The sequence below is a fragment of the Dendroctonus ponderosae genome, unplaced genomic scaffold (assembly GCF_020466585.1).
Source record: "Dendroctonus ponderosae isolate FM_Combo_2020 unplaced genomic scaffold, Dpon_F_20191213v2 Dpon_F_20191213_1, whole genome shotgun sequence".
Taxonomy (NCBI): domain Eukaryota; kingdom Metazoa; phylum Arthropoda; class Insecta; order Coleoptera; family Curculionidae; genus Dendroctonus; species Dendroctonus ponderosae.
The window spans coordinates 47,782,029-47,807,648 of record NW_026017110.1 but is presented as its reverse complement, the minus strand read 5'-3'; the positions used below and the strand labels follow the sequence as shown (position 1 = coordinate 47,807,648).

The following is a 25,620-nucleotide window of genomic DNA, read 5'->3' as shown; positions in this document are numbered from 1 at the left end:
CTTGCTTTCAAAGATCCGCATCTTCCAAATGAAGGCAAGTAGCAAATTAATGAAGTAAAAGCTAAAATTGCCTCAAAACTTTAGACACACTTTAATTCAAAAACCCCCGCTCAACTTTGTAAATAAATGTTTGAAAGTTTACAGTTAAAAAACGTCATTATTCCGCTGAAATTGCGTTTCAAGTAGCGAAAAAGAAACAAAACTGTAAATAAACAGTTCGTCTCCAAAAAATTGGCTAATTTTGGGCTTAAAAGTGAAAAAATCCTGCAGTATTTCCACATTTTGGTAAAAGGAAACTGACACCCTCAAACTCAACCGCCATTAAACAAAATACTGTTTTTATACAAATAACATGAAATTTAACAGGATTGTAATAACACAAATAAATAAAACATATATTTTTAAGTAACTTGCTACTTAATTTCTGCGCGATAAAGTACGTTATCTCCAAAAATATAAAGAAATATATTTGAAATACCTAAAATTTCCTCACTACATTTCCATTTCAATTTTAAAAGTTTATATGTTTTTCGGCCCGAAAAACCTGCGGAAAAACAGCACACTAGTTGACCTCGCCCAAAGTGCCCCGCCTAATCGGCCTTACTAATCCGACAACATCGCTTATTGTTGTCGAGAACATGTTAGGTTAATGTGTGGTTAATTTGCATTTTTCGAAGCCAAATATTTCCATGTTAAAAGGCAAAATGCAGCTCCCCAAGGTGGAAATTAACAAGTTCGACGACAAAAAAGTGCAACAATTACTACTGGAAGAGAACAGATTTGTGATGAACTTATTCGCAATATCAGCGCTTCCTGAACGACGAGGTAAATGCCCCTAAGACAAAAAACCAGAATTTTGGTCACATGTTTTTCCATTTATTCCCTTTAGATCTGGATGCAGAAGCAGAGAATGATGAAAATCCTGCGGAAATCCCGAGTTTATCCGTAAAGAAGACCCGAGCACAGTCACTGCAAGAGCTGGAGTCTCGATTGAAAGCAATCGTCAGCAAGAAGAAGCTAAGTTATAAAGACAAATTGGCGAAAAAGGGGCTGAAGAAACGGATGAAAAAGAAGAACAGACAAGATGTGCGAAATGCCCAGTCAAAGCTGGAACGGAATGCGAAATTAGCATTGAAGCAAGAGAACGCCGAGAATGCAGAAGTGAAGGAGACAAAGCCAGTGTTCAATACCGATAATAATATCGTGTTTTCGAAGATCGACTTTGCGGATATTGGCAAGAAAAAGGTGAAAAAGCAGGAAAAAGATCCTAAGAAGCTATTAGAAAAAATGGCAGAGGAGAAAACTAAGCTGGTGGAAATGGAAAAGACGGGCGATATTAGCAAAGTGGTGCAAATCAAGGAAAAAGCTGCCTGGAAAAATGCCTTAGCCAAGGCAGAGGGACAGAAAGTCAAAGATGACCCCATTCTGCTCAAAAAGTCGGTGAAAAAGAAGGAGCAAAAAGTGAGAGCAAGCAAAAAGAAATGGGACGCTCGAATACATAACGTTGAAAAGGCAAAGAACGAAAGGCAGTCGAAACGAACTGAGAACATTGAGAAGAAAAAGAAGCAGAAGAAAGTTAAAAAGCTGAAGGCCGCCAGTAAACGAGGCAAAGTTATTCCGGGATTTTAAAAATTCAAGAACAATGTATAATACTAGCTGTAAGTACATTTTAGCTTAATTTCTGTGATTTATTTGACTTTTCTTTGAATCCGTTCCTTTTAATACAATTTTGCCAGCACATTCACTTCTATAAATGGTCCACTTAAACTACTGAAAAGGATTCATCTAAAGAAAAACTGTCCGAAAACGGAAATTAAATAATCGATAAGGCTTTTATAATATATATATTTATATGCAAATACAATTCGAATTATTGCTAAAAAGGCAGTTGATTATCATTCTAAGGAAGCTCCTAATAAGAGAAAATATGCAATTCAATAATAAGGCATTCCACTTTAGTGCTTATACTTACTTAATTGTTAGATTTAACATTAAGAGATTCGCTATAAAGTCTAGTTGCTTGACTACAACCTAATAATATTAATTATTTGAAAACTACATGGACTCCGTCAGGAAAATCGACTAAAACTACTACTTAACAACTAATTTTATCATATTGCCAAACTGGAAGATTTTAACAGTGCTTCGTAAATCTACAGTTAAAACTGTTCGTCTTAAAATTGAGTATTGACGCCTACAAAGAGATCGCAATATTAAATATTCCTTATAATTTATAAACCATCAGGGTTTTGTGCAAAACACAACTTGTATTTAAAATAGGAAATGGTCCATCCAATTTAAATTTTGTGCAAAAGCCATTCGTTTAATTGAACCAGTTGGGAAAAAGTGCATGGAGATTCGAGCCTCGACAATGGCGATTACTTAAGTACATACAAGTATGTTTTAAGTACAATCGTCCCTTTTTACGTATTGTTCTTAATGTCTATAAGTATTGCTATGAAAGATAATTCAAGAAATGTTATACGCTTAAAACAACCGAAGACAGACGTAGTAAAACACTTAGATAACGACATAAATTGTGGAGTGTTGTGAAAAGTAACACTTCCACGTATAATTAATTATAACTTTAGTTTGTACTCAAAGGAAGTTTTTTGGGAGTATTTTCAGATCAGATCCTGCTTAATTTGGTCGTAGTATAACTGGCCTTAAAAGCTATAAAATAGTAACGAAAATGCAATATTCCTTTGGAGAACTATTGTTTTCAGGTCTCATTCCAAGGCAGTTTGCAGATGGTTTCAACACGTGAATCTCTCAAATTGTGATAGAGTGTCGAAACATCTTCAATAACACTCAGAATTTCCCCACATAAAAATAAATGCATCAAAGTAAATGACTAGTACAATATCAACAATTAGTATCACAAAATGTATAGTTTTGTCGCAATGAACCACTACTAGAAATCATGGATTCATTCAACCTTATGGGTGTTTCCAGCAGTAGAAATAAACTTGCCTACCATCAGCTCCTCAGTCGGAAAATCCGAAATAACCGACACATGAAAGGCCATATTGGCCGCAGCAATAACATATTCGCACAGGGCAAACAGGCTAAATGCTGAAACAACATCGTTACTAATCAGCCTGGAGTTTTGAGGCAACAACGTACCCATTCTAAGGCAAAAGAACCGATGCTGAATGAAGAAAATCAGCAACCCAGCTGTGGAAATCAGAGACAAGACTAACAGGTTTTGCTTGTACTTTAGACCTGCTTTAATTGACTCTAGATCCTTTCTGGAATCAGCTGCCAGTTTAGTGCCCCGAATGCAGGCCACCATGTGCGACAAACTGCTCACCATAAATGTTATGAAGAGCTTTTCATGAATCGCTACAGAATACCACCAAGCGTTAAGTTGAGAGCTAAGTTCAAGCGCTTTTACTCACGATAGTTGTCTCTATTTGAAATATATGATACTCCACACAATGCCCCTGCCTCAATTAAGTTGAGCAGATATGCAGTATTTAACCAAAGTTGTGCCCTGGATTTCACCTATGAAAAGGCCGGTTATACCGTATTTTCACCCTGAAAATTGCTACTTACTTCAAGATCTGCTAAAGGGTTGATCATGCTAAGTTGATATGCATTGTACACAGCAGATATAATAACTCTTGGTCCAATGTGGAGTGCTGCACTAATGCGCCAGATATATCGCTGCGGGCTTATGCCGGTCACTGCACTTATCGATGGCACAATGTTGAAAACCTTAGAGAAAGCCATTTAAGCAATTTTTCCACAACTTATGAATGCCCTTCACTCACTTTGCAATGTGTTTCGTGCACATCGTCAAATTGGAAGATATAAGCGGATAGAAGACATACCAAAAGGGCCCCAAGAGGGATGAAGGCCGTGCAGAGGCAAACGTATTTGAAATTGATTCTATAATGTATAACAAGCTCCTCATTGGGAGTTTTCAAGTGTCCTCGTTGCTGGCTGATACTGTTCAGGGTACAAAGTGACTTCTCCATAACTGTGAATGGGGCAACTTAGCGCGTCTAAAATAAACCGTATTGGCCTAGTAGAGTATCATTTGGCTGTAAATAAATTGTAGATAATACTATTACATAAAAGCATGTTTTAACGAAAATAAACAAAGATGCTGACAGCAAATTGACACATAACCAACAAACTGGTTTGGCAGAATTGGAAGGCTTCTTTTTTTACCCAGATATGTTCTTTGTGCTTTGCACTGAGATTGAGAGGTTTCTGGAGCACAGAATATTGCTTTCCAGAACAACTAGAATTATTCAATTTAATTGGGGAGAAACCTTGTGGAAAAGTGTTTAGTATTTAAAAAAGAGCCAATTTTAAATTGTGCACATCGATGAAAATAATTTTTTTTCTCTGTCGCGGCTTTGACAATTTGTCAAATTTATGTTAGGTTAACCGTTTCCAGTTTTTTTAATTGTTAATAAATTCCATTATCATCAGAATGTTGCTAAAATAACCCACTGTCTACCCGCTAGTGGAACTTACCGGTTTAACAAATTACTAGTGTGGCGTTTTGGTTTCAAGCGCTTGATAGTGTGGAAAATGGGGCTCAGCCGCCAAGCGCAGCCCTTTGAGGGAAATTTCAGTGAACACTCGGTATCTGAAAGCCGCGGCCGACTAGTGTTTAAACAGCAAGTGATGAGTGTGAAACTGCAAAGTCCAGTGAGATGCAACAGTGTTTTGGGGCCAAAGTCAGTGAAATCCTAGATAAACAGGTGGTTTTGAAAAGGCGCGCCGCGCATTGGAAACAACGTCCCACACGCAAACAACGTGGAACATGCGGTGGGACATTCTTGAAGTCAACTGAAGGTGAAATCGTGAACGTGATAACCCTTCTAGTAGCTTGTTATCGAAAACAGGCAATCTTCTCGATAGTCACTGCCTAATTACTAGACTAACATATATCTTGATAACCCGGAATGTCAGAGCCTCAGTGCAAAAGAAGCAAGATGGCTAGCACGTTGGACCAACTAAAAGCGCTCACCACCGTGGTGGCTGATACTGGGGACTTTGAAGGTAAATATAGGTGTTCATAGTTGTTTTTCTGGACATTCAGATAGTTTTCCCGCATGGCCTTTGGACGTTTATTGTACTCACAAACATTCGTGAATGACTTCGCATATCGTTAATTATTTAATGAGCAACAGCATGATACAGCAAGTATATGTATCTAGGCGAGGCCCGAATGGTTTAAAATAGACACCAATTGCCTTAGGGCATGGGAATCATTGTAGTGAATTTTTCCGGCTTTTTCAGCCATGAAGGCTTACAAGCCCACAGATGCCACCACCAATCCTTCCCTCATCTTGCAGGCCGCCAATATTCCCCAATACAAGCCCCTGATTGAGAAGGCCGTAAAGTATGGCGAAAAACTGGGAACCACCATTGAGGAGAAGCTGGAAAACACCATCGACACCTTGTGTGTTCTGTTTGGAATCGAAATTCTGAAAATTGTGCCTGGACGAGTGTCCACAGAGGTCGATGCAAGGTGAGGCCGCTAAAAACTTCCATATTTCGTGTAATTTCAATATTCAAGTTTTATAATATCTTTTCGTACTTGGATGAATCAGTGAGACACTTAACCTTTCAGATAACGGGGATTTTACGCAAATTGATCGAGTGCTACTGAAGTAGTCTGCAGAGATCACACCTTTTTGTTTTAGCACCTTTTCCACTAATAAAGCTTCGTTTTTTTTTTAATTAGATTATCCTTCGATACAGAAGCCAGCGTGCGCAAAGCGCGCAAAATTATCCAATTGTATGCGGACAATGGCATCAACAAGGAGAGAATTCTGATCAAATTGGCCTCAACTTGGGAGGGAATCCAGGCTGCAAAGTAGGCGCTTTTGAGAACCAAAGCTTAAGAATTTCAGCCTTCAATAACGCCTTGGTTTCCAGGATTTTGGAGTCGGAATATGGAATTCACTGCAACTTGACTCTGCTGTTCAACTTTGCCCAGGCCGTAGCTTGCGCTGAAGCTGGAGTTACTCTGATTTCGCCCTTTGTTGGACGTATCCTGGATTGGTGAGTTCCATATCAATGTGTACAAAAAAATGCCTTTAACAACTTTTAAAAACTTAACAACAAAATCAAAGAATCGGTCCTCTTGTATTGGAGTGTGTAATTGTTGGTTGTTTTCAAGCCCTCAAAGGTACATTTGGCTTAGCGCTTTAGACTATTAAGTCATCATCAGGGCCATAATCAATCAATGCACAATCGATATCCCTTTGAGCATCCTCAAACTCATAAATTAAAAGAAAATAACAGCACCAATAGACTAAAATGGTTTAAATTTGTCTAAAATAGTCCGTCGTTCACACATCGATCCAACCGCAGAAGTTCCCGACACCTCAACTTGATCAATTGTGCATTGATTGCCGAAGTACCTGATGATGACTTAATGGTCGAACGCGTTTTGAATGTACCAATGTACCTTTGAAGGCTTGAAAAAGACCAAAAATTACACACTTCAATATAAAAGAACCAATTCTTTGATTCTATCCAGTGTGTAACACCCAGTCCTATTATTTTAACAACAAAACCCCATCTAGGTACGTTGCAAATACCGACAAAAAGAGCTTCACGGGAGAAGAAGATCCAGGCGTGGTTTCAGTCGCGAAAATCTACAACTACTACAAGAAATTCAACTACAAAACCGTTGTGATGGGAGCATCGTTCAGAAATACCGGTAAGAGAGAGTTTAGACGCTTTCATACGGCACTGGAATCAGTAGTAATCATACAGTAGCACTGCTTTTTTTTTATGCAAACCATTTTTTTTCTCTAGGAGAAATCAAAGCTCTGGCCGGTTGCGACTTGTTGACCATCAGCCCGAAGCTCCTTGGTGAATTGGAAGCCAGCACAGAAGCGCTGCCACGTAAGCTGAGTCCAGAATCCGCAAAAAATGCCCAATTGGAGCGCCTCGAGCTCTCCGAAGCCAAATTCAGATGGCTCTTGAATGAAGATAAAATGGCAACGGACAAGCTCTCGGACGGGATTAGGAACTTCGCAGCCGATTCCATTAAGCTCGAAGGTATTATCAAGAGCAAGTTAACTGGTAAGGCATAGAAAAAATTAAACAACTGGTTGTTAATAAATGCGAGCAATTAATAAACAGCTTTAATTATGCACCATTTTACTTGCTGGTAGAGTTGCGCCCGTCACATCGCGTTGTTTGATGTTAAAACTGTAGGTGTTACAGACAAAAGCCGGTTGAAGCCCCCATGTAACACGCACACTTTGCTGATGTTGCACTGAAGAAGGAACGTGGGGAACTGAAATCGGTTTTTGTTTAAGTATTGAAAACCCTGCAAATTATTTAAAACTGTGTTTTTGAATCACGTGAGCATTTTCAGCAAGAAATGATTCTTCTTAAGGAAAAGGACATCAACCTTAAACACCCGGAGGTTTTTCCATTAAGTCTTACCGTTTCAAGATCCGTATCCGCATCCCCAATCACTACCACCACTTTGTGGCCCTTTGATTTTAAAGCAGCGCTATGCAGCCCGATGTTGTCGATTATGTTGTCGCTAAAAGACACGCTAGAAAATGGAATGTTGATGCTGCCCATCACTGAGCATCTCGAATACCTATAAAAGCAATAAAACAAACATTAACACACCCGAGAAAATACATCAAAGAGTTCGGTAGTTCCAAACTGCGTGCGTACATTGTGGGATTTCTAATGTCGATTAAGAGCACATCATTAGGCCGATTCCTGACGAAATTCACCACATCATTGGCACTGATTCGTGGACATCGCTCTTTCTTCAGCTCCTCCAGCTTCAAGCCCACGATGTCCTTTTGAGCACAAATCATTAACCAGCCGCTCGAAGCCATTGAAACTTTTACTCACTAGCTCGTCCTTTTTATGGAACTTTCCATTTTCGTGTTCCCTGCTCGTAACGCTTCTGGGCGTGTTTTGATAAGTGCTGGTGGAAAGGAGCACGCATTTTTCGATATCAACTTCCGGAAGATCGGAGAACAGCAGGATGCATTCATTAAAGCCAGAAGTCAGCAATCGGTCTCTAAGTTGGGTCAGCACTGACAATCCGATGTGAATGGGGAAAGAAGAGTCGCACAACAGCAATCGGTCCCATAAATGCAGAATCTTGTACAAAGGAAACACATCTGCAAAACAACTCAATTAGCACATAGCATAAGTTCTACATCGTTGAGGCGGATTCAGTTTGCAAAACCCTTTTCTTGGGTATTTTAAAGAGACGGCAGTTCCTCACTGCTTCTATTTAGCGATTGAGAAAAAGCGCTTTGATTTATCAGTAAAGAACGAATTTTAGACTACACACGTAGAAATGTTTTTAGTATTTGCGCTAAATGCAAAAATCTGTGATTACTGCGGGTTTTGAAAAACGCTTTTAGTCTTTGGCTCATATTTAGAGAGCGGGTTGAGCTATAAGGCTCTAGTTATCACAGAGGGATAGAGCCTGAAAATGCGCACTTTTTCGCGCAAAGTGAAAAAATGAATGCCCTTAGTCCCAAGGCTCGTATTTAGAGAACGGAATAGGAATTTTTCTCTTACAGCAGTACAGTTGAGCCTACGTGTGTCGTAGTAATTACATTCACCCTCTAGATGGTATAAGCTCTTGTTTATAGAACTGTAGCTCTTGAATACCTTTTGATAAAGAATTCGTTCTTTATGGTGAAATAAAAGCACTATTTACGAATCTGTAATACAACACGAAAGAAAAATCTGTCGGTTTAAAAGAGAAAATGCCCGCAACAAATAGAACTAGATTTTCGAACTGAAAACTTACGCGAAAACAGTGTGAGAAACCAAGGAATGGCAAACAGTTGTGGATAAAAATTGATCTCATGTAGATGGTTGGCCAAATCCGGGTCATGGAAGGCGATCAGCTGGGAGAACTTGCACAAATATTCCTCAATAACAACCGAATTGTCCTTGAGGAAGAAGTTGTGCAGAAACTTCGGGACAAAGGCCGATAGGCAGGCAAAAGCCTTACCTGGAAAGTCGCACAAAGTTCTCAACTACTGAACTAAAAAACCGATTAGAACCCGCACCTTCATCGTTGAAGTTCAAATAAAGAAATGGCGCCGTAAGCGAATCGAGGCCTTGCCAGTAAACATACTGTGAGTTCTGATAAACCCAGGCCTTCAAAATGCGCTTCAGCTTCTTGTGGCCGTCGGCGGAAGAAAGCAGTTCGTTGTATTGGTGGCATCTTGGAATGTCCACCTCAATCTGATCAACTCGATTACTGAAGATAATCAGAGAAACTGATTGGATCTCACCTGGCGATCGGTAGTAGTATGCGTGACCTTATCAATTCTAGTATAAGTTGTTTCATAGTCTGCCTGAATGTTTAACAGCGCTGCCCATATCTCGCCCCTCAACAGCGGCGGAATATCTTTAGCGGATTGTTCCACAATGAAATCCTTTGTGAACGGATATCCCTAAAACATCAGCAACTGGCCGCGTTGTGCAAAGTTGCTTCAAATTGTAAAAACCCACGTGCAAAAGTCGCCGCAACAAAATCACCCGATGCAACTGATACTCCGGATCCTTTTCCTTGATTACCAGCGGCAAAGCGGTGGCATCATAAGGAGGAGGATCCGCATCAGCAATAATCTCCGATTTGCTGTGAATTAATGGATAAAACACTGGAAAGGGAATGTGTGCAAAGCGCTGATAGAGCGCGTCTAGAGGCATTTGCGCGATTCTCGGGTCGTAGAGCGTTGCGGGGTTGCGGTCCTGCCCAAGAACGACTCCTTCGATTAACACCAAGCTGGCAAAACGAACAAGCATTCAAAATCCACCGGGAATTCAATGCGGCAAAGCCCTACCTGGGTAGCGATAGAATGGGGGGGCTGGATCTGATCAGGCCTTGTTTTTTCAGCTCAAGCAACACGTCACCGCCTGCCAATTGCCACCAATGATACAGCTCGTGAATGGTGAAGATCTCAAAGGGTGGGCAAATTTTTCGGAAACCTTCGCCCTCTTTTGCCTTAAATTGCTGGAAGCAGGGCTTTTTCAACAGTAAATCGCAGGTGGGCCGGTGGCTTGGCAGGACATTCAAACATTCCTCAATTATCTCCTTTAGATCTTCTGGCATTTCCTTTAAAATTTATAAAAACGTAACTTCTAAGCCCAGAACATCAGATTTTCGAAGTCTTACGCACCAAATACTGTTCATAACTGTTGTGTTCTCTGGCGATTTTCTCAAGAATCGACCCATTCACCTGCAGCATGCTTAAAATTTTCCTGATTTTCTGGCCGAGTTTTAAGGAACTCCACAGCACTTTGTTGAGGGCCAGTTCGGCCAAACAGACTCCAAGCGACCAGATGTCGCATTTTGGGTCCGAGCTTAGCCGATTTATGCCGTTTAGAAACACCTCAGGGGCTGTATACAGCACTTGGCTGGAACAATTAAAAAAATTCAATCAAAATGGAAATTGAAAAAGCAGAACTGCTCCCAGGGAAGGAAGGATTAGACACCGCGTAGTTCTTGTGGTATAATTTTCAGCAGGATATTTTTTTTCGCTTCGGAGAAAACATTGAGCAAATTTACACTCAACAAATTTTTTTCCTTGGATTTAAGACATTAAAAATACTTTGCAAATTTCTGAAAAATACCGCAAAAAAAACCAGTTTCAAAAGTGTGAAAACAAAAAGTCTTTCCTGACCCCGACGTGATTTGAACACGCAACCTTCTGATCTGGAGTCAGACGCGCTACCGTTGCGCCACGGAGTCTACATCCGGCTTTTCAGCATAAGAGATTTCAACTAAATTAACAACTTACAACACAGGAAACGAGACCAAAGATCCGAACTTAGACATATGAAACAGGCCATAGTTAAACAACTTAACATCGCCACTACTTTGCAGAAGAATATTATCATTGCTTAAGGTGCGATGAACGATTTTCCTCCCATGCAGCACTTTCAACCCCTCTAGGATTTGATATGCAATTTGGACAATTTCCTCGGGTTCAAACCGCCGTTTTTCAATCAGTTCGGCCAGAGGGGTACCGCAGTATTGCGAAACAACGATTGTCCTTTCTGGAAAACATCAGATTTTGCCGCAATTTGACTACATTGTACAGGAAACCACCCACCGTGTTTGCCCCGGATAAAGTCCAAGTACTGGCACAAATAGGGGCAGTTAATAGTTTTGAGAGTCTGGGCCCTTCCAACTATTATAATAGAATTTGGGGTCAACGGCAATCCATTGCTTCCGCACGTATCACCTTTGTGTTGCTTCGCAAAAAATGTTGTGGCCCCAAATTGCATTTGGGGGTCCTTTAACAGCGGCAAAGTCGTCCCGACAGTCATTCTTTGCTTCTTATCACTTATCTATAAATAACTTATCAATTAAGGGTAATTAATTTTTTTAAATGTTTGTTTACATTTCTTAACCTCACATCCTGTCAACTTTGACACCTGGAAAATTTGCCGCTTGCTGCCAGACTTCGATAGTATTCTGGAGCTAGTTAAACTGTTAAGAACAAATTTCTGCCAGAACTAAAATCAGTTTGACGACTTATTAATTCCTCTGTGTCTAGCCAGGCATAGAAAAGAGCAATTCGATTGTTCGCTGAAGTAGTTCCAGAAAATTTCATGCACAAATGCTCAAAATCCTGGTTAAAATCAACTCAACTCCAGGAAGTGGCAACTGTGTGGTGGCCGTGGCAAGATAACCAATCATGTGGTGCTGTGCGCGCGTTGATTTTTCCTGTCAAAATTCCAGTTCAAAAATAGACATGCTTATTTCGTAATTTTATTTTAAATTTTTCAGTATTTATTTCAGGATCACCCCCATTTAGTTCATTCCGTTGGCGTGAACATCTAAACGCACACAAAAAATGTACGCTCGCAGAATATCGAACAACTTCATTCCTCAGCAACATAACCTACGAAATGTGATAGTGGAAAATTACAGTGAGAATGGTATTCAGCACTGCAGTTTAGTGATAAAAAGACAGTTTTCCGGCATAAAAAACCTGCGGAACCTGAAGGATAAGCTGGAGGTGGTTGTGGACAGAGCCAAAGCCTATAAGCGGCTGCTGTTCTCCAAAACAAGCCCTGAGAAGACTTTGCAGACTTGGGCCCAACAGTTTGAATTTGTGTTCGCTCATCGGGTCCGAAGGGGCCAGCAGATGATTTGCCTATACTCGAAATGGTGGGAGGAGAAGGCTTTGAAGGAGTTCCTCAAACGCCTGAGGATTAGCATAAATAGAAGTGGCAAGGAGTTCGTGCTTGGGGCACTTGGTAACAACAACAAAGTTCCTTTACCATAAAGTCCAAACTAACCCATGAAAACTCTTCAGGAGTCTCCCTGTATGACTGGGAACAGAAACGAATTGCTGACGAAGAGTTTCAAACCCATCTAGACGATCTTAAGTACGTCAATGTCCTGAAAGAAGCCACTATGTGCCTGTCGTGCTCCAAGGGAGAGCACTCTGCAATCAACACACGAATTTGCAAGGTTTAGACGCAGCCAATGCATGAATTCGGTCTAGATTTAGGAAAGTACGGTTTTCCAGTGTGGGACTGGAGGTGTCAGCAACAGAACATACGACGACTGGGTGCCATTTATTGAAAAAGATGATCTGGTGGTCTGGCGACGTCCACATGGCGAGGGTTTATTTGAGTACAAAGTGTATGGCTCCTACCACGATGTATCAGCGGAGGATTTCCTCAATACCCAAGTCGATACTGATTATCGAAAGGAATGGGACACCACTGCTATTCAGTTGGAAATTGGCGAAAGAGACCTACAAGCTGACTCAAACAGTGATATTTTATATTGGGAAATGCAATGGCCAGTAAGTATTTCGTGCAAAAATTTGCTGGAACGGGTAGTAGGACTTATAGCTGGGTCACGGGTTTAAAATGCTTCTGATTGAGAGTTGAAGCTGAAAATTTTCCAGGGCATTCAGAAAATTCTTAAACTTCAGATGAAATAACATTTTAGACGCAAAAGCTTGCCAGGATTTTCCTTTAAGTCAATTTTCCTGCTCGAATAGTACATAAACCTTTGAAAAATTTTCAGTCATGGATTTAAAATACTTCTGGCAAAAATTTGAAGCTCAATTTTTCGCAGGACATTCAGAAACGAAACGCATTCTGCTTATCACTTTCAATGTTTTCCCCCTTAACCGCAATTGCGATTCTAGAGACTGTTTGTAAATCGTGACTATGTATTCAACCGAAGATACAAAGTATTCAACGATAGTCAGACGATTGTGATAATAAACAAAACTACGGATTATCCGCGCTTTCCGAAATACCCAGACAAATACAGAGTGGAAGAGTATTGGTCGTGCATGGTCATCAAGCCCTATGAAAAGATCAATCAGCCTGGTATGTCTTAAACCAACCACTGGCATTGAATCTATAGCAAATTTTCACGTTTTTGGGATTGTAGGAATAGAATTTAGTTTAACGTATTTTGATAATCCCGGCGTAAACATTCCCTCCTCAGTAACAACCTGGGTGGCAAAAAGTGCTATGCCTGATTATCTGGCTAAATTGAGACATGCAAGCAAAAACTACCTGCAGTATTGTATAGATAAAGGTTTGTATATCTACATATATCTAGTGACTTATCCATTAAGAAAAATTGGAATCTTAGGCACGGGCAAGGCCTGTGAACTGTACCAGAACGCCGAAAGAGAGCGCAGAGAGGCAGAGGAGAAAAATAAACTGGAATACTGCTCAAATAACCGGCTAAAGGTCGCACTGAAGGATATTTTAGAGGATTTTCAGATCAAAGCAAATGTTCGCTTGTTCAGGAAGTCGGAGCTAGTTAGTGCAGGTATGTAGGTCTGACTTATTAAGATGGACAGAATATGATCTGCTCTATTAGTTTATTTAGATCAGTTAGTGGAAACACCTCCAAAAACTGAAGACAATCAGCCGCCACAATCTACGAGCAACAATCCGAAACCACCGAACAGCTTTTGGAGGTATTTGCATCCTCTCTATTACTTTACGTGATTTTAATGGGTTTTCTACATAAAGTAAGGTGGCCAAAACCGATAGTCATTTAGGATAAGGCTTTAAAATCTATTAATTGAAATACATTATATTTAATATACCATTTTGTTATCGATTGTTGTTGACTGATTGGATCTAGTCTGACTAAATTATTTTTGAACAATCAATGTAGTATGGTGTAGAGTTGCTGACTGTTTCTAAAATTGTACAATTGTTTTGTAAAATTTTTAACTTGCGTTCATAATAAATCATATCAAAACATCAAATGCATCTCGTTGAATTAAATTAATGAAAACCAGTAGCGTCGTAGGGAGGCCTCTAAACCAAGATTTTATTAACAGGAGAATGTCCACTACTGGCTTTAATTGCCCTTTTAACGACATAAACAGCAGGCAAAAGATATTACATGAAAAAAGTCTTCAGCTCTATTAAAAATTCTACAATACGTGATAATGGATGTTTTTGAAGTGAAACTTTGCCAAAAACAATCGGGTAAAGCCGGCGAATTTATGTTAATACTAAAATGAGTGGGTTTAAGTAGAACGTAGCATTAAGGGAACGTTTTACTCACTTTTTCACTTCACTGTTTGGGTGTTGTGACATAACCAAAAACAACAAAACATTTGGGTTACTGATTCTGTCATCTTCATTTTAGGATTTATTGTTCGTCCACCGATGCCAGATCCAGGAAGTTTTATTTGAATAACGTTTAAAGGAATTTCAATTGCTCATAACACAAAATCAGTTTTTGAACGTTCAATTTGTAAGTTCAAAAATTAAATTCAACGAATTTTTTAACCGTTCAAATCTAACCAGCTATGGTTGTCTTGGTTTAGCACGTGGGGAATATACCTATGTTGATCTAAGATAAACCGCGAAATTGTGAAAAATCACGACAAAGTCAATGTATTAAAAAACAAAGCGACTTTTAAAAGGATTTTTCGAAGACAGTGTCATTGATTCCAGGAATAATGTTGCCTGGACTTGGCATCGCCGCCAATTTCATTCGTCTTCTAAGAACCATCTGACAGATGCATTTGCATTCACTTCATTTCATACCATATATGTCATGAAATATATGGTAAATACAATATTTGGAATTTTACCTTGTTTTTAGTGTGTTTTTAAGTGAAAAGTGTGAAAACCCAGTGTTTTGCTCAGTTATTATTGTGCGCCATTTTCCAAAAATGCATACAGTATTCCGTTGCAGTCAAGTGCAGTGTTTAGTGGCGTAGAATGCAGCTCAGATCTTCTATTAGGGCCAAGTGCTTGGTATCATATGGATTAAGCCAACATTTATAGATTAGAGGTAAGGGCCAGTTTGTAATTCATAGTTTGCCAGAACGGCTATTTGGAAATTAACTGCAGGCTTTGAATCAGCAGCCAAAAACAAGCAATTGCTTAGAAAGGTGCTTGTTCTAGTTATGTCTCAAAGAGAAAACCTCGCCTCTTGATCTCTTGAATAGCTTGTGCAAAATGGACATTTTGTGCTAATTTTTTAACTCACTTTGAAACTGGATAAAGCTGAGGAATACGATTGATAAAAACTGCAATCGTTCTTTTAGAAATTCATTGCTCAACTATGAGATGAGCCAGCGTTGATTTTGGTGCGATCTTGAAAAGAAAACCTTATTTTAATTTCTAGAAAAGTTTTTGGAACACTTCACTAAACTCCAAACTGTGGAGAGCAGCTGTGGGACTGGACTGATAAAACTGCAGTTTTTATTTGAAATAATAATTATAAGAAATTGAGTGGAGTTACAGCTATGTTTTCGATTCAGGAGCGAGCACTTTCCTCTAACATTTCTAAAAGTGGCATTTTCATGGATAATTTAACCGATTTTTCTACGAAATTCCAAACTACAATGGTGCATTTGCGCTATTTCAGCAAAAACTTCGCCAGTAAAACCTCCTTTTCCAACAAAATGCACTAAAGATTAGACTTATTGCAACTCCAGTTGAGACCCTGATCTTAAATAAGTCTATTTTTGATTGGCGCACTAACCTTTAAGTGTGCCTAATGTGTTAATTTAATAAACAATCATTAAGTATGGTTGATAATTATCCAACCTGGGCGACTAGCGTCTTGGAACCTGCAGTTTTTTTTCATCTAATTTGATTAATGATTGTTTGCCAATAAGCCTAGAAGTAAGTAGCAGTATTTTCTGTTATGTTTTATCTGAAAAAGTTTAAAATCAAACGTAAACCAGCCTTTGATTTGCTTAACGCAACCTAATCGCAAGAGTAAATTGAAGTAAAACCCAGTTGATAGAGTTTTTAGTTAAAATTAAGTTGGGCAACAGTAAGCCAATAGATAAGATTAGATAAAGCTGCAGCTTGGCAATTATATGGGGATTAAGTATGCTTGAATAGACTATACATGTGTTGATTGTTCTTAAGGATAAATCCGCGGTTGGAATACGGCAAATAATTCCTATCAATTACAATGAAACGGAATCTAGACAGTTTTATCTCAGTGATAGTGATTGATTTTTCTCTTCAAGTCTAGAAGGCAGTTTAGGTTTTTCAGTGATTTGGATTTGTCAGCATCTATGCAGGTACCTACACTATTTATAGTATTTTTTCTGCGCTATTTCGATACCAGCTTGTAATGTATCTATTGATTATGGATTGCTATGCAGTTGGTTTAGCAACAGTCTATTTATTACACAAGAACAGTATGCGTTGCCTTTCCCTTGCCCGGTTGTGGCACTAACTCTTAATGCATTATTTGTTAATGCATATCAATAGCAAATTGCTTTCATAATTTACCATACCAGTTCTCGTTTAGCGTTGGGTACTGTGATGCAAACAGAATTTTAGCACACTTTAAGAAAACAATTATCCACCATGTGCTTTAATGGATGTTTCCGTTCGATGAATGAGGGTTTATCACGCAACTGGGCTTTTTTCAATCTAATTCCCAATGGAAAGTGAGTGTCTGTTCCATTGGCACATGCTAAGCCAATTGATGTGTTCTATTAATAAGTATTAGGTGGTAATTGCTTAGGTATTCCGTTTATCTGGTTCTGGTTACTTTTATCTGACATATATTAATTGTTTTATCGTGTTTGGTACACGTAACGATTGAAATTTCCGTGCGAATGGACAAATTCATTTTTCAATGCCTATTAATTGTCGTAGGTATTACAGCTTAAATGGAACAAACTGCCATTGCCCTACTCTATTTCCTTCCCAGATATTATAATTAGGTCGATGCACGTTAAATATTTACGAAACGCTAAATAAAATGTCCATCTTTTAAGGATAATCTCCACTATCTCAACTAGAATAATAAATAGCTCGTATAAATAGTCGCCTGTATTTTTAAATATTCGACCAGTAGAGATTTTCAACTATGTAGCTGAGTCTCTTGTTAAAGTTCAATATGGTTAGTGAGTGGTTTCTCTGCGAATTAACTAATGAGTTTTACTGTTAGTGATTAAAATCCATTAGCTTAATTGCCCAGATCGGGCCTGGTTTATTTATTTTCCATATTATTTAATTTCAATCGCGGTTGATTTGTTCCGATGTTTGCGGAATCTTCAATCAGGACTCAAGTAATTCTAGGGAAAATACATCGTTTTAATGAAAAAGTGGCCAATCGAAAGGCTTTGGTTTCTGGCCAGCATCCAATGTTTGCAAAGGTAATTTTTTGTTCACTCTGTATTTTGGAAACGAAGCATTTAAGAAGGGTTTGTAATTTACTGTAGATCACCCTGTATATTCAGCCAATATACAGGTGGTTAACGTAGCATTTAAAAGGGCAAATTGTGTGACTTTCAACTAAACTCCAAACTGTCGGTAATGCGGTTGAATTCGACTGATAAAAACTGCAAGGATTATTTAAAAAAAAAATTTACAAGGAAACGAGCTGAGATAAAACGTTCATTTTGGCACGCACTGAGTAGCGAAAACCTTGCTCTAACTCCTTGAGAAGTTACATCTAAGTGGGAAAATTGTGTGACTTTTGACTCAACTCCAAACTATCGGTAACGCTGTTGAATTCGACTGATAGAAAGTGCAACCATTATTTCAAAAATTAATCACAAGGAAAAGAGCTCAGTTAAAACGTTGATTTTGGCAGCAATGGGAAGAGAAAACCTTGCTCTAACTCCCTGAGAAGTTACATTTAAGTGGGAAAATTTTGTGACTTTTGACTCAACTCCAAACTATCGGTAACACTGTTGAATTCGACTGATAGAAACTGCAAGCATTATTTCAAAAATTCATTACAAAGAAACGAGCTGAGATAAAACGTTCATTTTGGCACCACTGAAGAAGATTCATTTTAGTGGGAAAATTGTGTGACTTTTGACTCAACTCCAAACTATCGGTAACGCTGTTGAATTCGACTGATAAAAACTGCAAGCATTATTTCAAAAATTAATTACAAGGAAACGAGCTGAGATAAAACGTTGATTTTGGCACCACTGGAAAGCGAAAACCTTGCGCTAACTCCCTGAGAAGTTGTATTTAAGTGGTAAAATTGTGTGACTTTCCACAAAACTCCAAATTGTCGGTCACTCGATCTGATTCGACTGAAAAAACTACAAGCATTATTTCAAAAATTAATTACAAGGAAAGCAGCTGAGATAAAACGTTGATTTGGACACCACTGGGAGAGAAAACCTTGCTCTAACTCCCGAAGAAGATGCATTTGAGTGGGAAAATTGTGTGACTTTTGACTCAACTCCAAACTATCGGTAGCGCTGTTGAATTCAACTGTTAGAAACTGCAAGTATTATTTTTAAAATTCATTACAAGGAAACGAGCTGAGATAAAACGTTGATTTTGGCACAGCTGGGAAGCGAAAACGTGCTCTAGAGAATTGGGGGAATTTTTGGCAAAGTTACAAATAATGGGTGAGGGCTGTTGTGTGATATATTGAACACACTGTACAGTAACGTATCTAAAACTGAAATAGGGAAATCTAGTGGGTCAAAATCAACACTTTAAGCAGGGCAAACCATCTGACTCCTAAATGTCTAAATCAATTAAGTAGTTGAGTTAGAAACCAGTTGCTGGACAAAATCAGATTCTATCTCATTCTTTTTTTGTAAATTCATTAGGTTAATTCTGTTTTTTTTTTCAGGATCAAAGACTGAACCCAGCCTCCGAGATGGAACACGCTCAACTAATCGAGGAAATGCCCCGCATCGAACAGATGCCTACCCAAGACAGGCTGATACTGGCAAGGAAAAGACGCAGCCAGCAGCTGAAGCAATGGATACACAAGGATAAGGAGCATGGCCGCAAGACCAAACCAACCAAGAGCAATAAGCGGGGCATAGTGTTCGATGACAGTGTAGTGTTGTTGGAAGCAGCCGCTCGAAATGATATAGACGAAGGTAACAGACAGTTTCCTCGGACTTAGACAGAGGAAAGCCTTAGAAACATCAGCCTTATTGTGGTTTATTGCACTTTCAACAGTAAGAAGACTACTTATGAAAGGGGTGAGTCCGGATTCATGCAACGAAGACGGACTGACCGCCCTACATCAATGTTGCATAGACGATAACGAGCCAATGCTGTCCCTGCTTCTGGAATATGGCGCAAATGTAAATGCTGAGGATAGCGAAAAGTGGACACCCCTACATGCAGCAGCCACTTGTGGGCATTTGCGGCTGGTCAGGTAGGATAGCAGTTTTCAGCCAAACCTGATTTTTCACCCGAGGTTTCGTTTGCCTTCACAGGATATTGATCGCGCGAGGTGCCAACTTATTGGCAGTGAACGCCGATGGAAACATGCCGTATGATATCTGCGAAGATGAACAAGCCCTGGATTATATTGAGAGCGAAATGGCGAAAAACGGGGTAACTCAGCAGCTGATCGACGAAACTCGCGGCAGCACTGAACGGAAAATGCTCTCCGATATGACGAGTTTGGCGCAACGGGGCGAAAGCCTCGAGCAGTACGATTCTCAAGGAGCCACGCCTGTGAGTACATCAGACTCCCCAAAACAATCAGAGAAAAAAGGATTTTTCGAAATTTCAGCTTCACATTGCTGCAGCCAACGGATACATATCGGTAGTGGATTTTCTGCTAGAGCACGGAGTGCGAACGGATGTTAAGGATAAAGACGAATGGCAGCCTTCGCATGCAGCCGCTTGTTGGGGGCATGTAAGTCATTTAACTCTACGAATCGTCAAAAAACCATAACTGTTATTTGCTTGCAGATTGATGTTCTGGAACTTTTGGCGCAGGCAGGAGCCAATCTGAACGCCCGAAATAAAAACGACGAGACCCCATCAGGTATTTAATTAGTTGCCATCATCACCCTTACTAATAATCACCAAATCAACTTGAATTACACTTAGGGATAATCAATAATCTAATGAATCACAATTAGTAACCTTGTGCCCGATTCGGCGAATCGGCACTTAAAATTCCACTAATCCCATATATCCAGGTTAATTAGACGATGATTTTTTTCTAGATATATGCGAAGACCCGGATATTAAGGAGCGAATTCTAGAGCTGCGAACTGAGCAAGAAACCAAGCGGCAAGCGGAGGCGAAGAGAAAAGTGCGCCGGTCGCAAAGCAACACCCGAACCCAATCCGTCCGAAGAACGTCGCTCAGGGACAAAGGGTTGACTGCTCGAAGGGATGCAGTTGAAGAAGCGCGGTTTCGGTTGCAAGCTGGAAGCACTAATAATGTAAGTCTTTTTGCATTACTAATTCTGCGCCAAAGCCAGCCATAATTATTTAGTGGTAGTTTTACTATTCAACAGTCGACATGACTAGAAAATTAATTAAACTCATACTTACACGAAACGTATATTAAATTGTTTAATTGTCTCGCCCGATGGCACATTCGGGGTACGAATACAGGAAAGTAAACTTATCAAACGATCAATTATTGGCCAAACACCGCATAAATAGTTCATACATAGATGCATGTGTGATGTTCCTCAAATGCATGAAACATTCTTGAAGTGAAACCTAATGCAATATTTATTTTATGTAACGATTACTGCATTGTATGTAATAGTAAAAATCAGTTTGGACCGCGCTCGTGGTGTTGTGGCAGTGGTGTTGGATGTTTCACAGTTGGCATGTTTTTTGGGATGCGAAAAAGACACAGTGCAGTTGTGTGCTTGTCCTATAAGGTAGAAAAACTTGTTTGGTTGCCATTTGTTGCCTACAACTAGTCGTTTTTACTGATGTTAATTCATTTTACGTTTTTTTCCCATGCCTTTCTTTTTTTCATCCGCTGCAATTCTTCATTTATTGAATGCATACAGTTGTTTAAAATTGAAAGTTACGATTGTTTCAGGGATTGGATACTGCCGATACTTTGCCGCCCACTAACCCAATTACGCCCAGATTAAGCAATGGCTCCAATAATAACAACATTGATTATTCGATTACCAATAACAACAATAGCAAGCCAAGAACTGAACTGGATTCCAACTCAGGTAGGTTTGAAACGGCTGCAGGGTATTTTGTAAATATACCAACAGATCGTTTGGGGTGATAGAGAACATAAAAACGAACATTTTGGATTTATTAGCGCTACATTTTCGAGATGCAGTGTCTTGGTTGCATGGACCTTTAAAAAAAATAGTTTCGTAGAAACTAGGCTATGTGAAAACGAGCTTGTCTCCTAATTTAAAAGACTAGAAAACGAGCTTGTCTCCTAATTTAAAAGACTAAACTTGGGCTTAAATGCCCTGAAAATGTAATTTTTCACTAAAGATCTGGTGATCATTGGGAACTGTTAGATTCAACACTAGTAGGGCGCTCCAGCACATATCGTAGTTGTGTGGGTGTTTGTTCAAAAATTAATTCTGTCGAAACTAAAATGGATGGACACGCACTTATTACCTCGTTGCAAGGAGAAAACCTCGCTTAAAATGTTCTGAAAGTTTCATTTTTTGCAAATAGTCTGGTGAGCATTGTACCTCTTTGATTTAACACTTGATGGGGGCTCTAAGAAATCTCTTGGTTGCGTGAGTGTTTCTTCAAAAATTCATTTTACCTAAACTAAAATAGTTGGAATCGCGCTTATTACTTCATTCAAAAGAGAAAACTTCGCTCTGAATGGCCTGAAAGATTAATTTTGCGCAAAAAATATGTTGAATATTGACGAGTGTTTCATTCAACGCTTAATTGATGATCCAACACATTTCTAAGTTGCGTAAGTATCTGTTCAAAAATTAATTTTGCAGAAACAAACAGATTGAAACGCTCTTGTTAACTCATTGGAAAAGAAAACTTTAAATGGCTTGAAAGTGTAATTGTTCGCAAAAATTCTGGTGAGCATTGGCAGCTCTTTGATTTAACACTTGATGGACGCTCCAAAAAATATCTTAGTTGCGTGAGTGTTTATTCAAAAATTATTTCTGTCGAAACTAAAATAGATGGAAACACGCTTGTTACCTCATTACAAAGAGAAAACCTCGCTTAAAATGTTCTGAAAGTTTCAATTTTTGCAAAAAGTCTGGAAAGCATTTGCAACTTCATGAGGAAACACGCTTGTTACCTCATTACAAAGAGAAAACTTTGCTCTAAATGGCATGAAAGTTTAATTTTTCACAAAAATTCTGTTGACCATCGGCAGCTGTGTGCTTCAACACTTGTAAGGCGCTCCAACACATATTGTAGTTGTGCGGATGTTTATCCAAAAATTAATTCTGTCGAAACGAAAATAGATGGAAACGTGCTTGTTACCTCATTACAAAGAGAAAACCTCGCTTAAAATGTTCTGAAAGTTTCATTTTTTGCAAAAAGTCTGGTGAGCATTTGCAGCTCTTTGATTTAACACTTGATGGACCCTCCAAAAAATATCTTAGTTGCGCGAGTGTTTATTCAAAAATTATTTCTGTCGAAACTAAAATAGATGGAAACGCGCTTGTTACCTCATTGCAAAGAGCAAAACTCGCTTTCGATGCCCTGAAAGTTTCATTTTTCGCAAAAAATCTGGTGAATACTATTCAGTAGTAGTCATACTGAGTGTTTGATTAAAGACTTCAATGAGCGTTCCAACACATTTCCTAGCTGCCTGGATGTTTCTTCAAAAATTAATTTTACAGAAACTAAAATCGATGAAAAGGCGCTTGTTACTTCATTGATAAGATAAAACTTCTCTTTTAAATGTCCTAAAAGTTTAATTTTTCGCAAAAATTCTGATGAGCATCGGCAGTTGTTTGATTCAACACTTGTAGGGCACTCCAACACATCGTAGGGTGGCTGTTTGGTCATAAATTCAATTCTTCGAAACTAAAACAGATAGAAATGCGCTTGTTGCCTCATTGAAAAGCGAAAACCTCGCTTTGAATGTATTGAAAGTGTAATTGTTCGCAAAAATTCTGGTTAGCAGTGGCAGCTCTTTGATTTAACACTTCATGGACGCCCCAAGAAATCTCTTAGTTGCGTGGGTGTTTCTTGAAAAAATTATTTTGCCGAAACCCAAACAGATTGAAACCGCGTTTTTTACTTCATTGAATAGAAAAAGCTTTGCTCATATTAAATATACATAAAATTTTGCTAAATTTCTCCACTCACTTGACACATTTGAAAACACCCCGAATAACGGCAATTACATCAATGTTCATTTGCAGGTGCAATAGCAACTATAGACCGAAGAGATCCAGAAGGCAGAGACAACGAGTCAATTCCAGACGAGAATATTCTGGATACCAAGGAGAAAACGTACACGACTGATGTCAATGGAAAGGTAAATAGTCTGGTCTTTTCCTCCTTTGCGCGGCGCAGCAAGAAATTCTTGTCCATGCCGGCTTAGAAGCCCGAAAAACCACAAGTTTTTTATATGAATCTATTGTTTTTCGCAGGTGACGGTTCACGTGGTAGTAACCATAAACGGCAATGGCACATTAGCCGATTTGAAGAAGCAAAGAATGCAAATCCGGAACAGTAGCAACGATGTGAGCTTCAGTAACGATATCAGTGTGGTGTCGCCTGGAGGCAGCATAGACGAAACAGAGTCGACCATCACGGCCAGCGGCCATCCTTTAGAAATAATTCGTTTTACTGGCGACACCACGCAGGAGAACATGGAATATGCTAAGACGAAACGATGTTGTGTTATACAGTAACAAGACATATTGGTTCCATTTGCCACCAGGCATATCTGGCTGAAATGCGGAAAATATATCAGCAAAAATGCGCCGATCGCGTTGCCGAAGTACAAACTGCCAGGTTTACATCCAGGGTGATCTAATGCGCTATTTACCTTCCCGAGCAAACAAGGTTGTGCATGTACAGCTACTTTTAAACCGTATTTTATCCGAAACATGTTCGTCCGTTTCAAGTATCATCTAATTCCGGGTCTTTATTGCTAATAGTCAGCATGCATAGGGCGTTTTTATACGCCCCGTATAAAAAATGTGCAGCGATTTCGCTCCATATAAATTCAAAAAAAATCGATTTTTTCTTATTCTTGGCATTTCTTCACTCAAACTCCATATAAGGATTTATTGCTTAGAACAGTCGTTCGAGTCCAACACCGGTCCACAACTGAAAATATTCACTTTCATTAACTAAATCATCAGTTTACATCAAATTAACACTTGCTAATGTGCAATTTGCGTCATTTCAGCATACTTTTTCTAGTTGTGTTGGATTTTGTTACATTTCCTTATTTTTTGTGTATTCTTATTGAGTTAAAATGTTGCAAAACGCCCTGCATTTCACATTTTTTAAAGCTGGTCTGGTAAACGACTGTCTGCTGCTCAAGAAGATATGAGTGAAACCGCCGCAACTGGTCGATTCTGTTCTATTTCAAATTGTCCCACTCATATTTTCTCCTGTACATTATTATGATTTTCTTGCAGTTTGCCACATTCTCATTAATTTATGTTTTAACCATTTGTGATAGTTTCGCTGTCCGTCCACTACCAGCCGATTAGGGCGCAATTTTCTCATATGTACATAGTCACTCATACTCTTTTACATTTTAAGATGTACAGAATGTTTATGTATGTTATGTTACCTAGAAGAACTGTTTACGGTACATTCCGAAATATGTGATAGAATTTATTTTATTTAAGTACTTAATTGAAGCTTAATAGCAGTGAGGTGGTTAAAAAATTAGTGTAAGGTCATACTAGTGCCTCAAATAGATAAAGCAATATTTATTTACAAAAGTTCGAAAAAGGCGCCTTTTGAGGCTTCAAGGAAACATCAAAAACTTTGCACTTTTTTAAGCAAGAAATTATTAAAGACATGAATTTCCACTGATGTTATCTTGAAAGATATATCTTTTTCACTTTGAATTCCAGTATTACGTTTTTGTTGATTGTAAAATTGTCGATAGCTGATAAGTTTATGATATACCCGTTCTGTATTATATTTTTATTCGATCGGAACATTTCCGTTGAAAGTAATTATTTTCGTTCCTTTATTTATAGATATTTCGTTTACTATTAATGCCATTAATGTTAATTTTCAGTCCTCGAAAATGCAGTGTCTTGCGGCGGTTACAAATTAGAAAAACGCGCCCGATCAAAATCGGTCGAACAATAGTTAAGCGGTGATTTTCTTCGTAGTTAAATTGAATTTTTGTTGTTCCTGATCATGTAGCCCTGTAATAAACAATTTAGTTCCAACTGAGCAACATATTTCTCTAAAACGGATAAACCATTTTTTTCCAAACAAAATCAATGTAATCTAT

General features: G+C 38.9%; 6 protein-coding genes, 1 long non-coding RNA gene and 1 other non-coding gene across 16 annotated transcripts; 4 read left to right on the top strand and 4 right to left on the bottom strand.

The window, feature by feature from the left end:
• The first annotated feature begins 607 nt into the window (after window positions 1–607).
• Window positions 608–2,851, top strand: LOC109535003 (surfeit locus protein 6 homolog). 2 transcript variants are annotated; one of them, XM_048660477.1, is made up of 3 exons: window positions 608–825; window positions 890–1,658; window positions 2,727–2,851. In XM_048660477.1, exons 1-2 carry the CDS (start codon window positions 690–692, stop codon window positions 1,627–1,629), a joined length of 876 nt encoding a protein of 291 aa, XP_048516434.1. In that variant the 5' UTR covers window positions 608–689; the 3' UTR covers window positions 1,630–1,658; window positions 2,727–2,851. The 2 variants fall into 2 exon arrangements, with proteins under 2 accessions (XP_048516434.1, XP_019756375.1); XM_019900816.2 differs by lacking the exon at window positions 2,727–2,851 and having other exon boundaries at window positions 890–1,687.
• Window positions 1,826–4,710, bottom strand: LOC125502420 (post-GPI attachment to proteins factor 2-like). Of its 4 annotated transcripts, none has more exons than XM_048660475.1 (5): window positions 4,492–4,710; window positions 3,777–4,010; window positions 3,559–3,720; window positions 3,402–3,507; window positions 1,826–3,345 (listed from the first exon to the last, which is right to left on the bottom strand). In XM_048660475.1, the coding sequence occupies exons 2-5, from the start codon at window positions 3,981–3,983 to the stop codon at window positions 2,930–2,932; spliced, it is 891 nt and encodes a 296-aa protein (XP_048516432.1). In that variant the 5' UTR covers window positions 3,984–4,010; window positions 4,492–4,710; the 3' UTR covers window positions 1,826–2,929. The 4 variants fall into 4 exon arrangements, with proteins under 4 accessions (XP_048516432.1, XP_048516431.1, XP_048516433.1 ...); XM_048660474.1 differs by having other exon boundaries at window positions 3,777–4,049; window positions 4,492–4,573; XM_048660476.1 differs by lacking the exon at window positions 4,492–4,710 and having other exon boundaries at window positions 1,826–3,075; window positions 3,127–3,345; window positions 3,777–4,173.
• On the top strand, window positions 4,595–7,133 carry LOC109535002 (probable transaldolase). The gene is made up of 6 exons (XM_019900815.2): window positions 4,595–5,022; window positions 5,263–5,494; window positions 5,711–5,842; window positions 5,905–6,030; window positions 6,558–6,694; window positions 6,793–7,133. Exons 1-6 carry the CDS (start codon window positions 4,926–4,928, stop codon window positions 7,071–7,073), a joined length of 1,005 nt encoding a protein of 334 aa, XP_019756374.1. The 5' UTR covers window positions 4,595–4,925; the 3' UTR covers window positions 7,074–7,133.
• Window positions 7,092–14,608, bottom strand: LOC109534996 (TBC domain-containing protein kinase-like protein). Of its 3 annotated transcripts, XM_019900801.2 has the most exons (14): window positions 14,552–14,593; window positions 11,388–11,713; window positions 11,097–11,334; window positions 10,782–11,040; window positions 10,161–10,398; window positions 9,825–10,096; window positions 9,493–9,766; window positions 9,273–9,434; window positions 9,045–9,222; window positions 8,780–8,986; window positions 7,861–8,135; window positions 7,675–7,805; window positions 7,432–7,594; window positions 7,092–7,279 (listed from the first exon to the last, which is right to left on the bottom strand). In XM_019900801.2, the coding sequence occupies exons 3-14, from the start codon at window positions 11,311–11,313 to the stop codon at window positions 7,166–7,168; spliced, it is 2,490 nt and encodes an 829-aa protein (XP_019756360.1). In that variant the 5' UTR covers window positions 11,314–11,334; window positions 11,388–11,713; window positions 14,552–14,593; the 3' UTR covers window positions 7,092–7,165. The 3 variants fall into 3 exon arrangements, with proteins under 3 accessions (XP_019756360.1, XP_019756362.1, XP_019756363.1); XM_019900803.2 differs by lacking the exons at window positions 11,388–11,713; window positions 14,552–14,593 and having other exon boundaries at window positions 11,097–11,381; XM_019900804.2 differs by lacking the exons at window positions 10,782–11,040; window positions 11,097–11,334; window positions 11,388–11,713 and having other exon boundaries at window positions 14,552–14,608.
• Trnaw-cca lies at window positions 10,661–10,732 on the bottom strand. The gene has a single exon. It is a non-coding gene; the product is annotated as a tRNA-Trp (tRNA).
• LOC109535001 (stAR-related lipid transfer protein 7, mitochondrial) lies at window positions 11,721–14,246 on the top strand. Its single transcript, XM_019900814.2, has 7 exons — window positions 11,721–12,249; window positions 12,309–12,466; window positions 12,525–12,806; window positions 13,158–13,344; window positions 13,409–13,558; window positions 13,616–13,798; window positions 13,850–14,246. Exons 1-7 carry the CDS (start codon window positions 11,844–11,846, stop codon window positions 13,978–13,980), a joined length of 1,497 nt encoding a protein of 498 aa, XP_019756373.1. The 5' UTR covers window positions 11,721–11,843; the 3' UTR covers window positions 13,981–14,246.
• Window positions 14,609–15,018: 410 nt separating the features above from the next.
• On the top strand, window positions 15,019–25,559 carry LOC109535000 (protein phosphatase 1 regulatory inhibitor subunit 16B). Of its 3 annotated transcripts, XM_019900812.2 has the most exons (11): window positions 16,057–16,538; window positions 18,563–18,717; window positions 19,076–19,331; window positions 19,414–19,615; window positions 19,677–19,920; window positions 19,979–20,104; window positions 20,161–20,236; window positions 20,421–20,641; window positions 21,262–21,403; window positions 23,549–23,664; window positions 23,780–25,559. In XM_019900812.2, the coding sequence occupies exons 3-11, from the start codon at window positions 19,103–19,105 to the stop codon at window positions 24,041–24,043; spliced, it is 1,620 nt and encodes a 539-aa protein (XP_019756371.2). In that variant the 5' UTR covers window positions 16,057–16,538; window positions 18,563–18,717; window positions 19,076–19,102; the 3' UTR covers window positions 24,044–25,559. The 3 variants fall into 3 exon arrangements, with proteins under 3 accessions (XP_019756372.2, XP_019756371.2, XP_019756370.2); XM_019900813.2 differs by lacking the exons at window positions 16,057–16,538; window positions 18,563–18,717 and adding an exon at window positions 15,019–15,289; XM_019900811.2 differs by lacking the exon at window positions 18,563–18,717.
• On the bottom strand, window positions 15,487–16,045 carry LOC125502421. Its single transcript, XR_007280188.1, has 2 exons — window positions 15,986–16,045; window positions 15,487–15,594 (listed from the first exon to the last, which is right to left on the bottom strand). It is a non-coding gene; the product is annotated as an uncharacterized LOC125502421 (long non-coding RNA).
• Window positions 25,560–25,620: the final 61 nt, after the last annotated feature.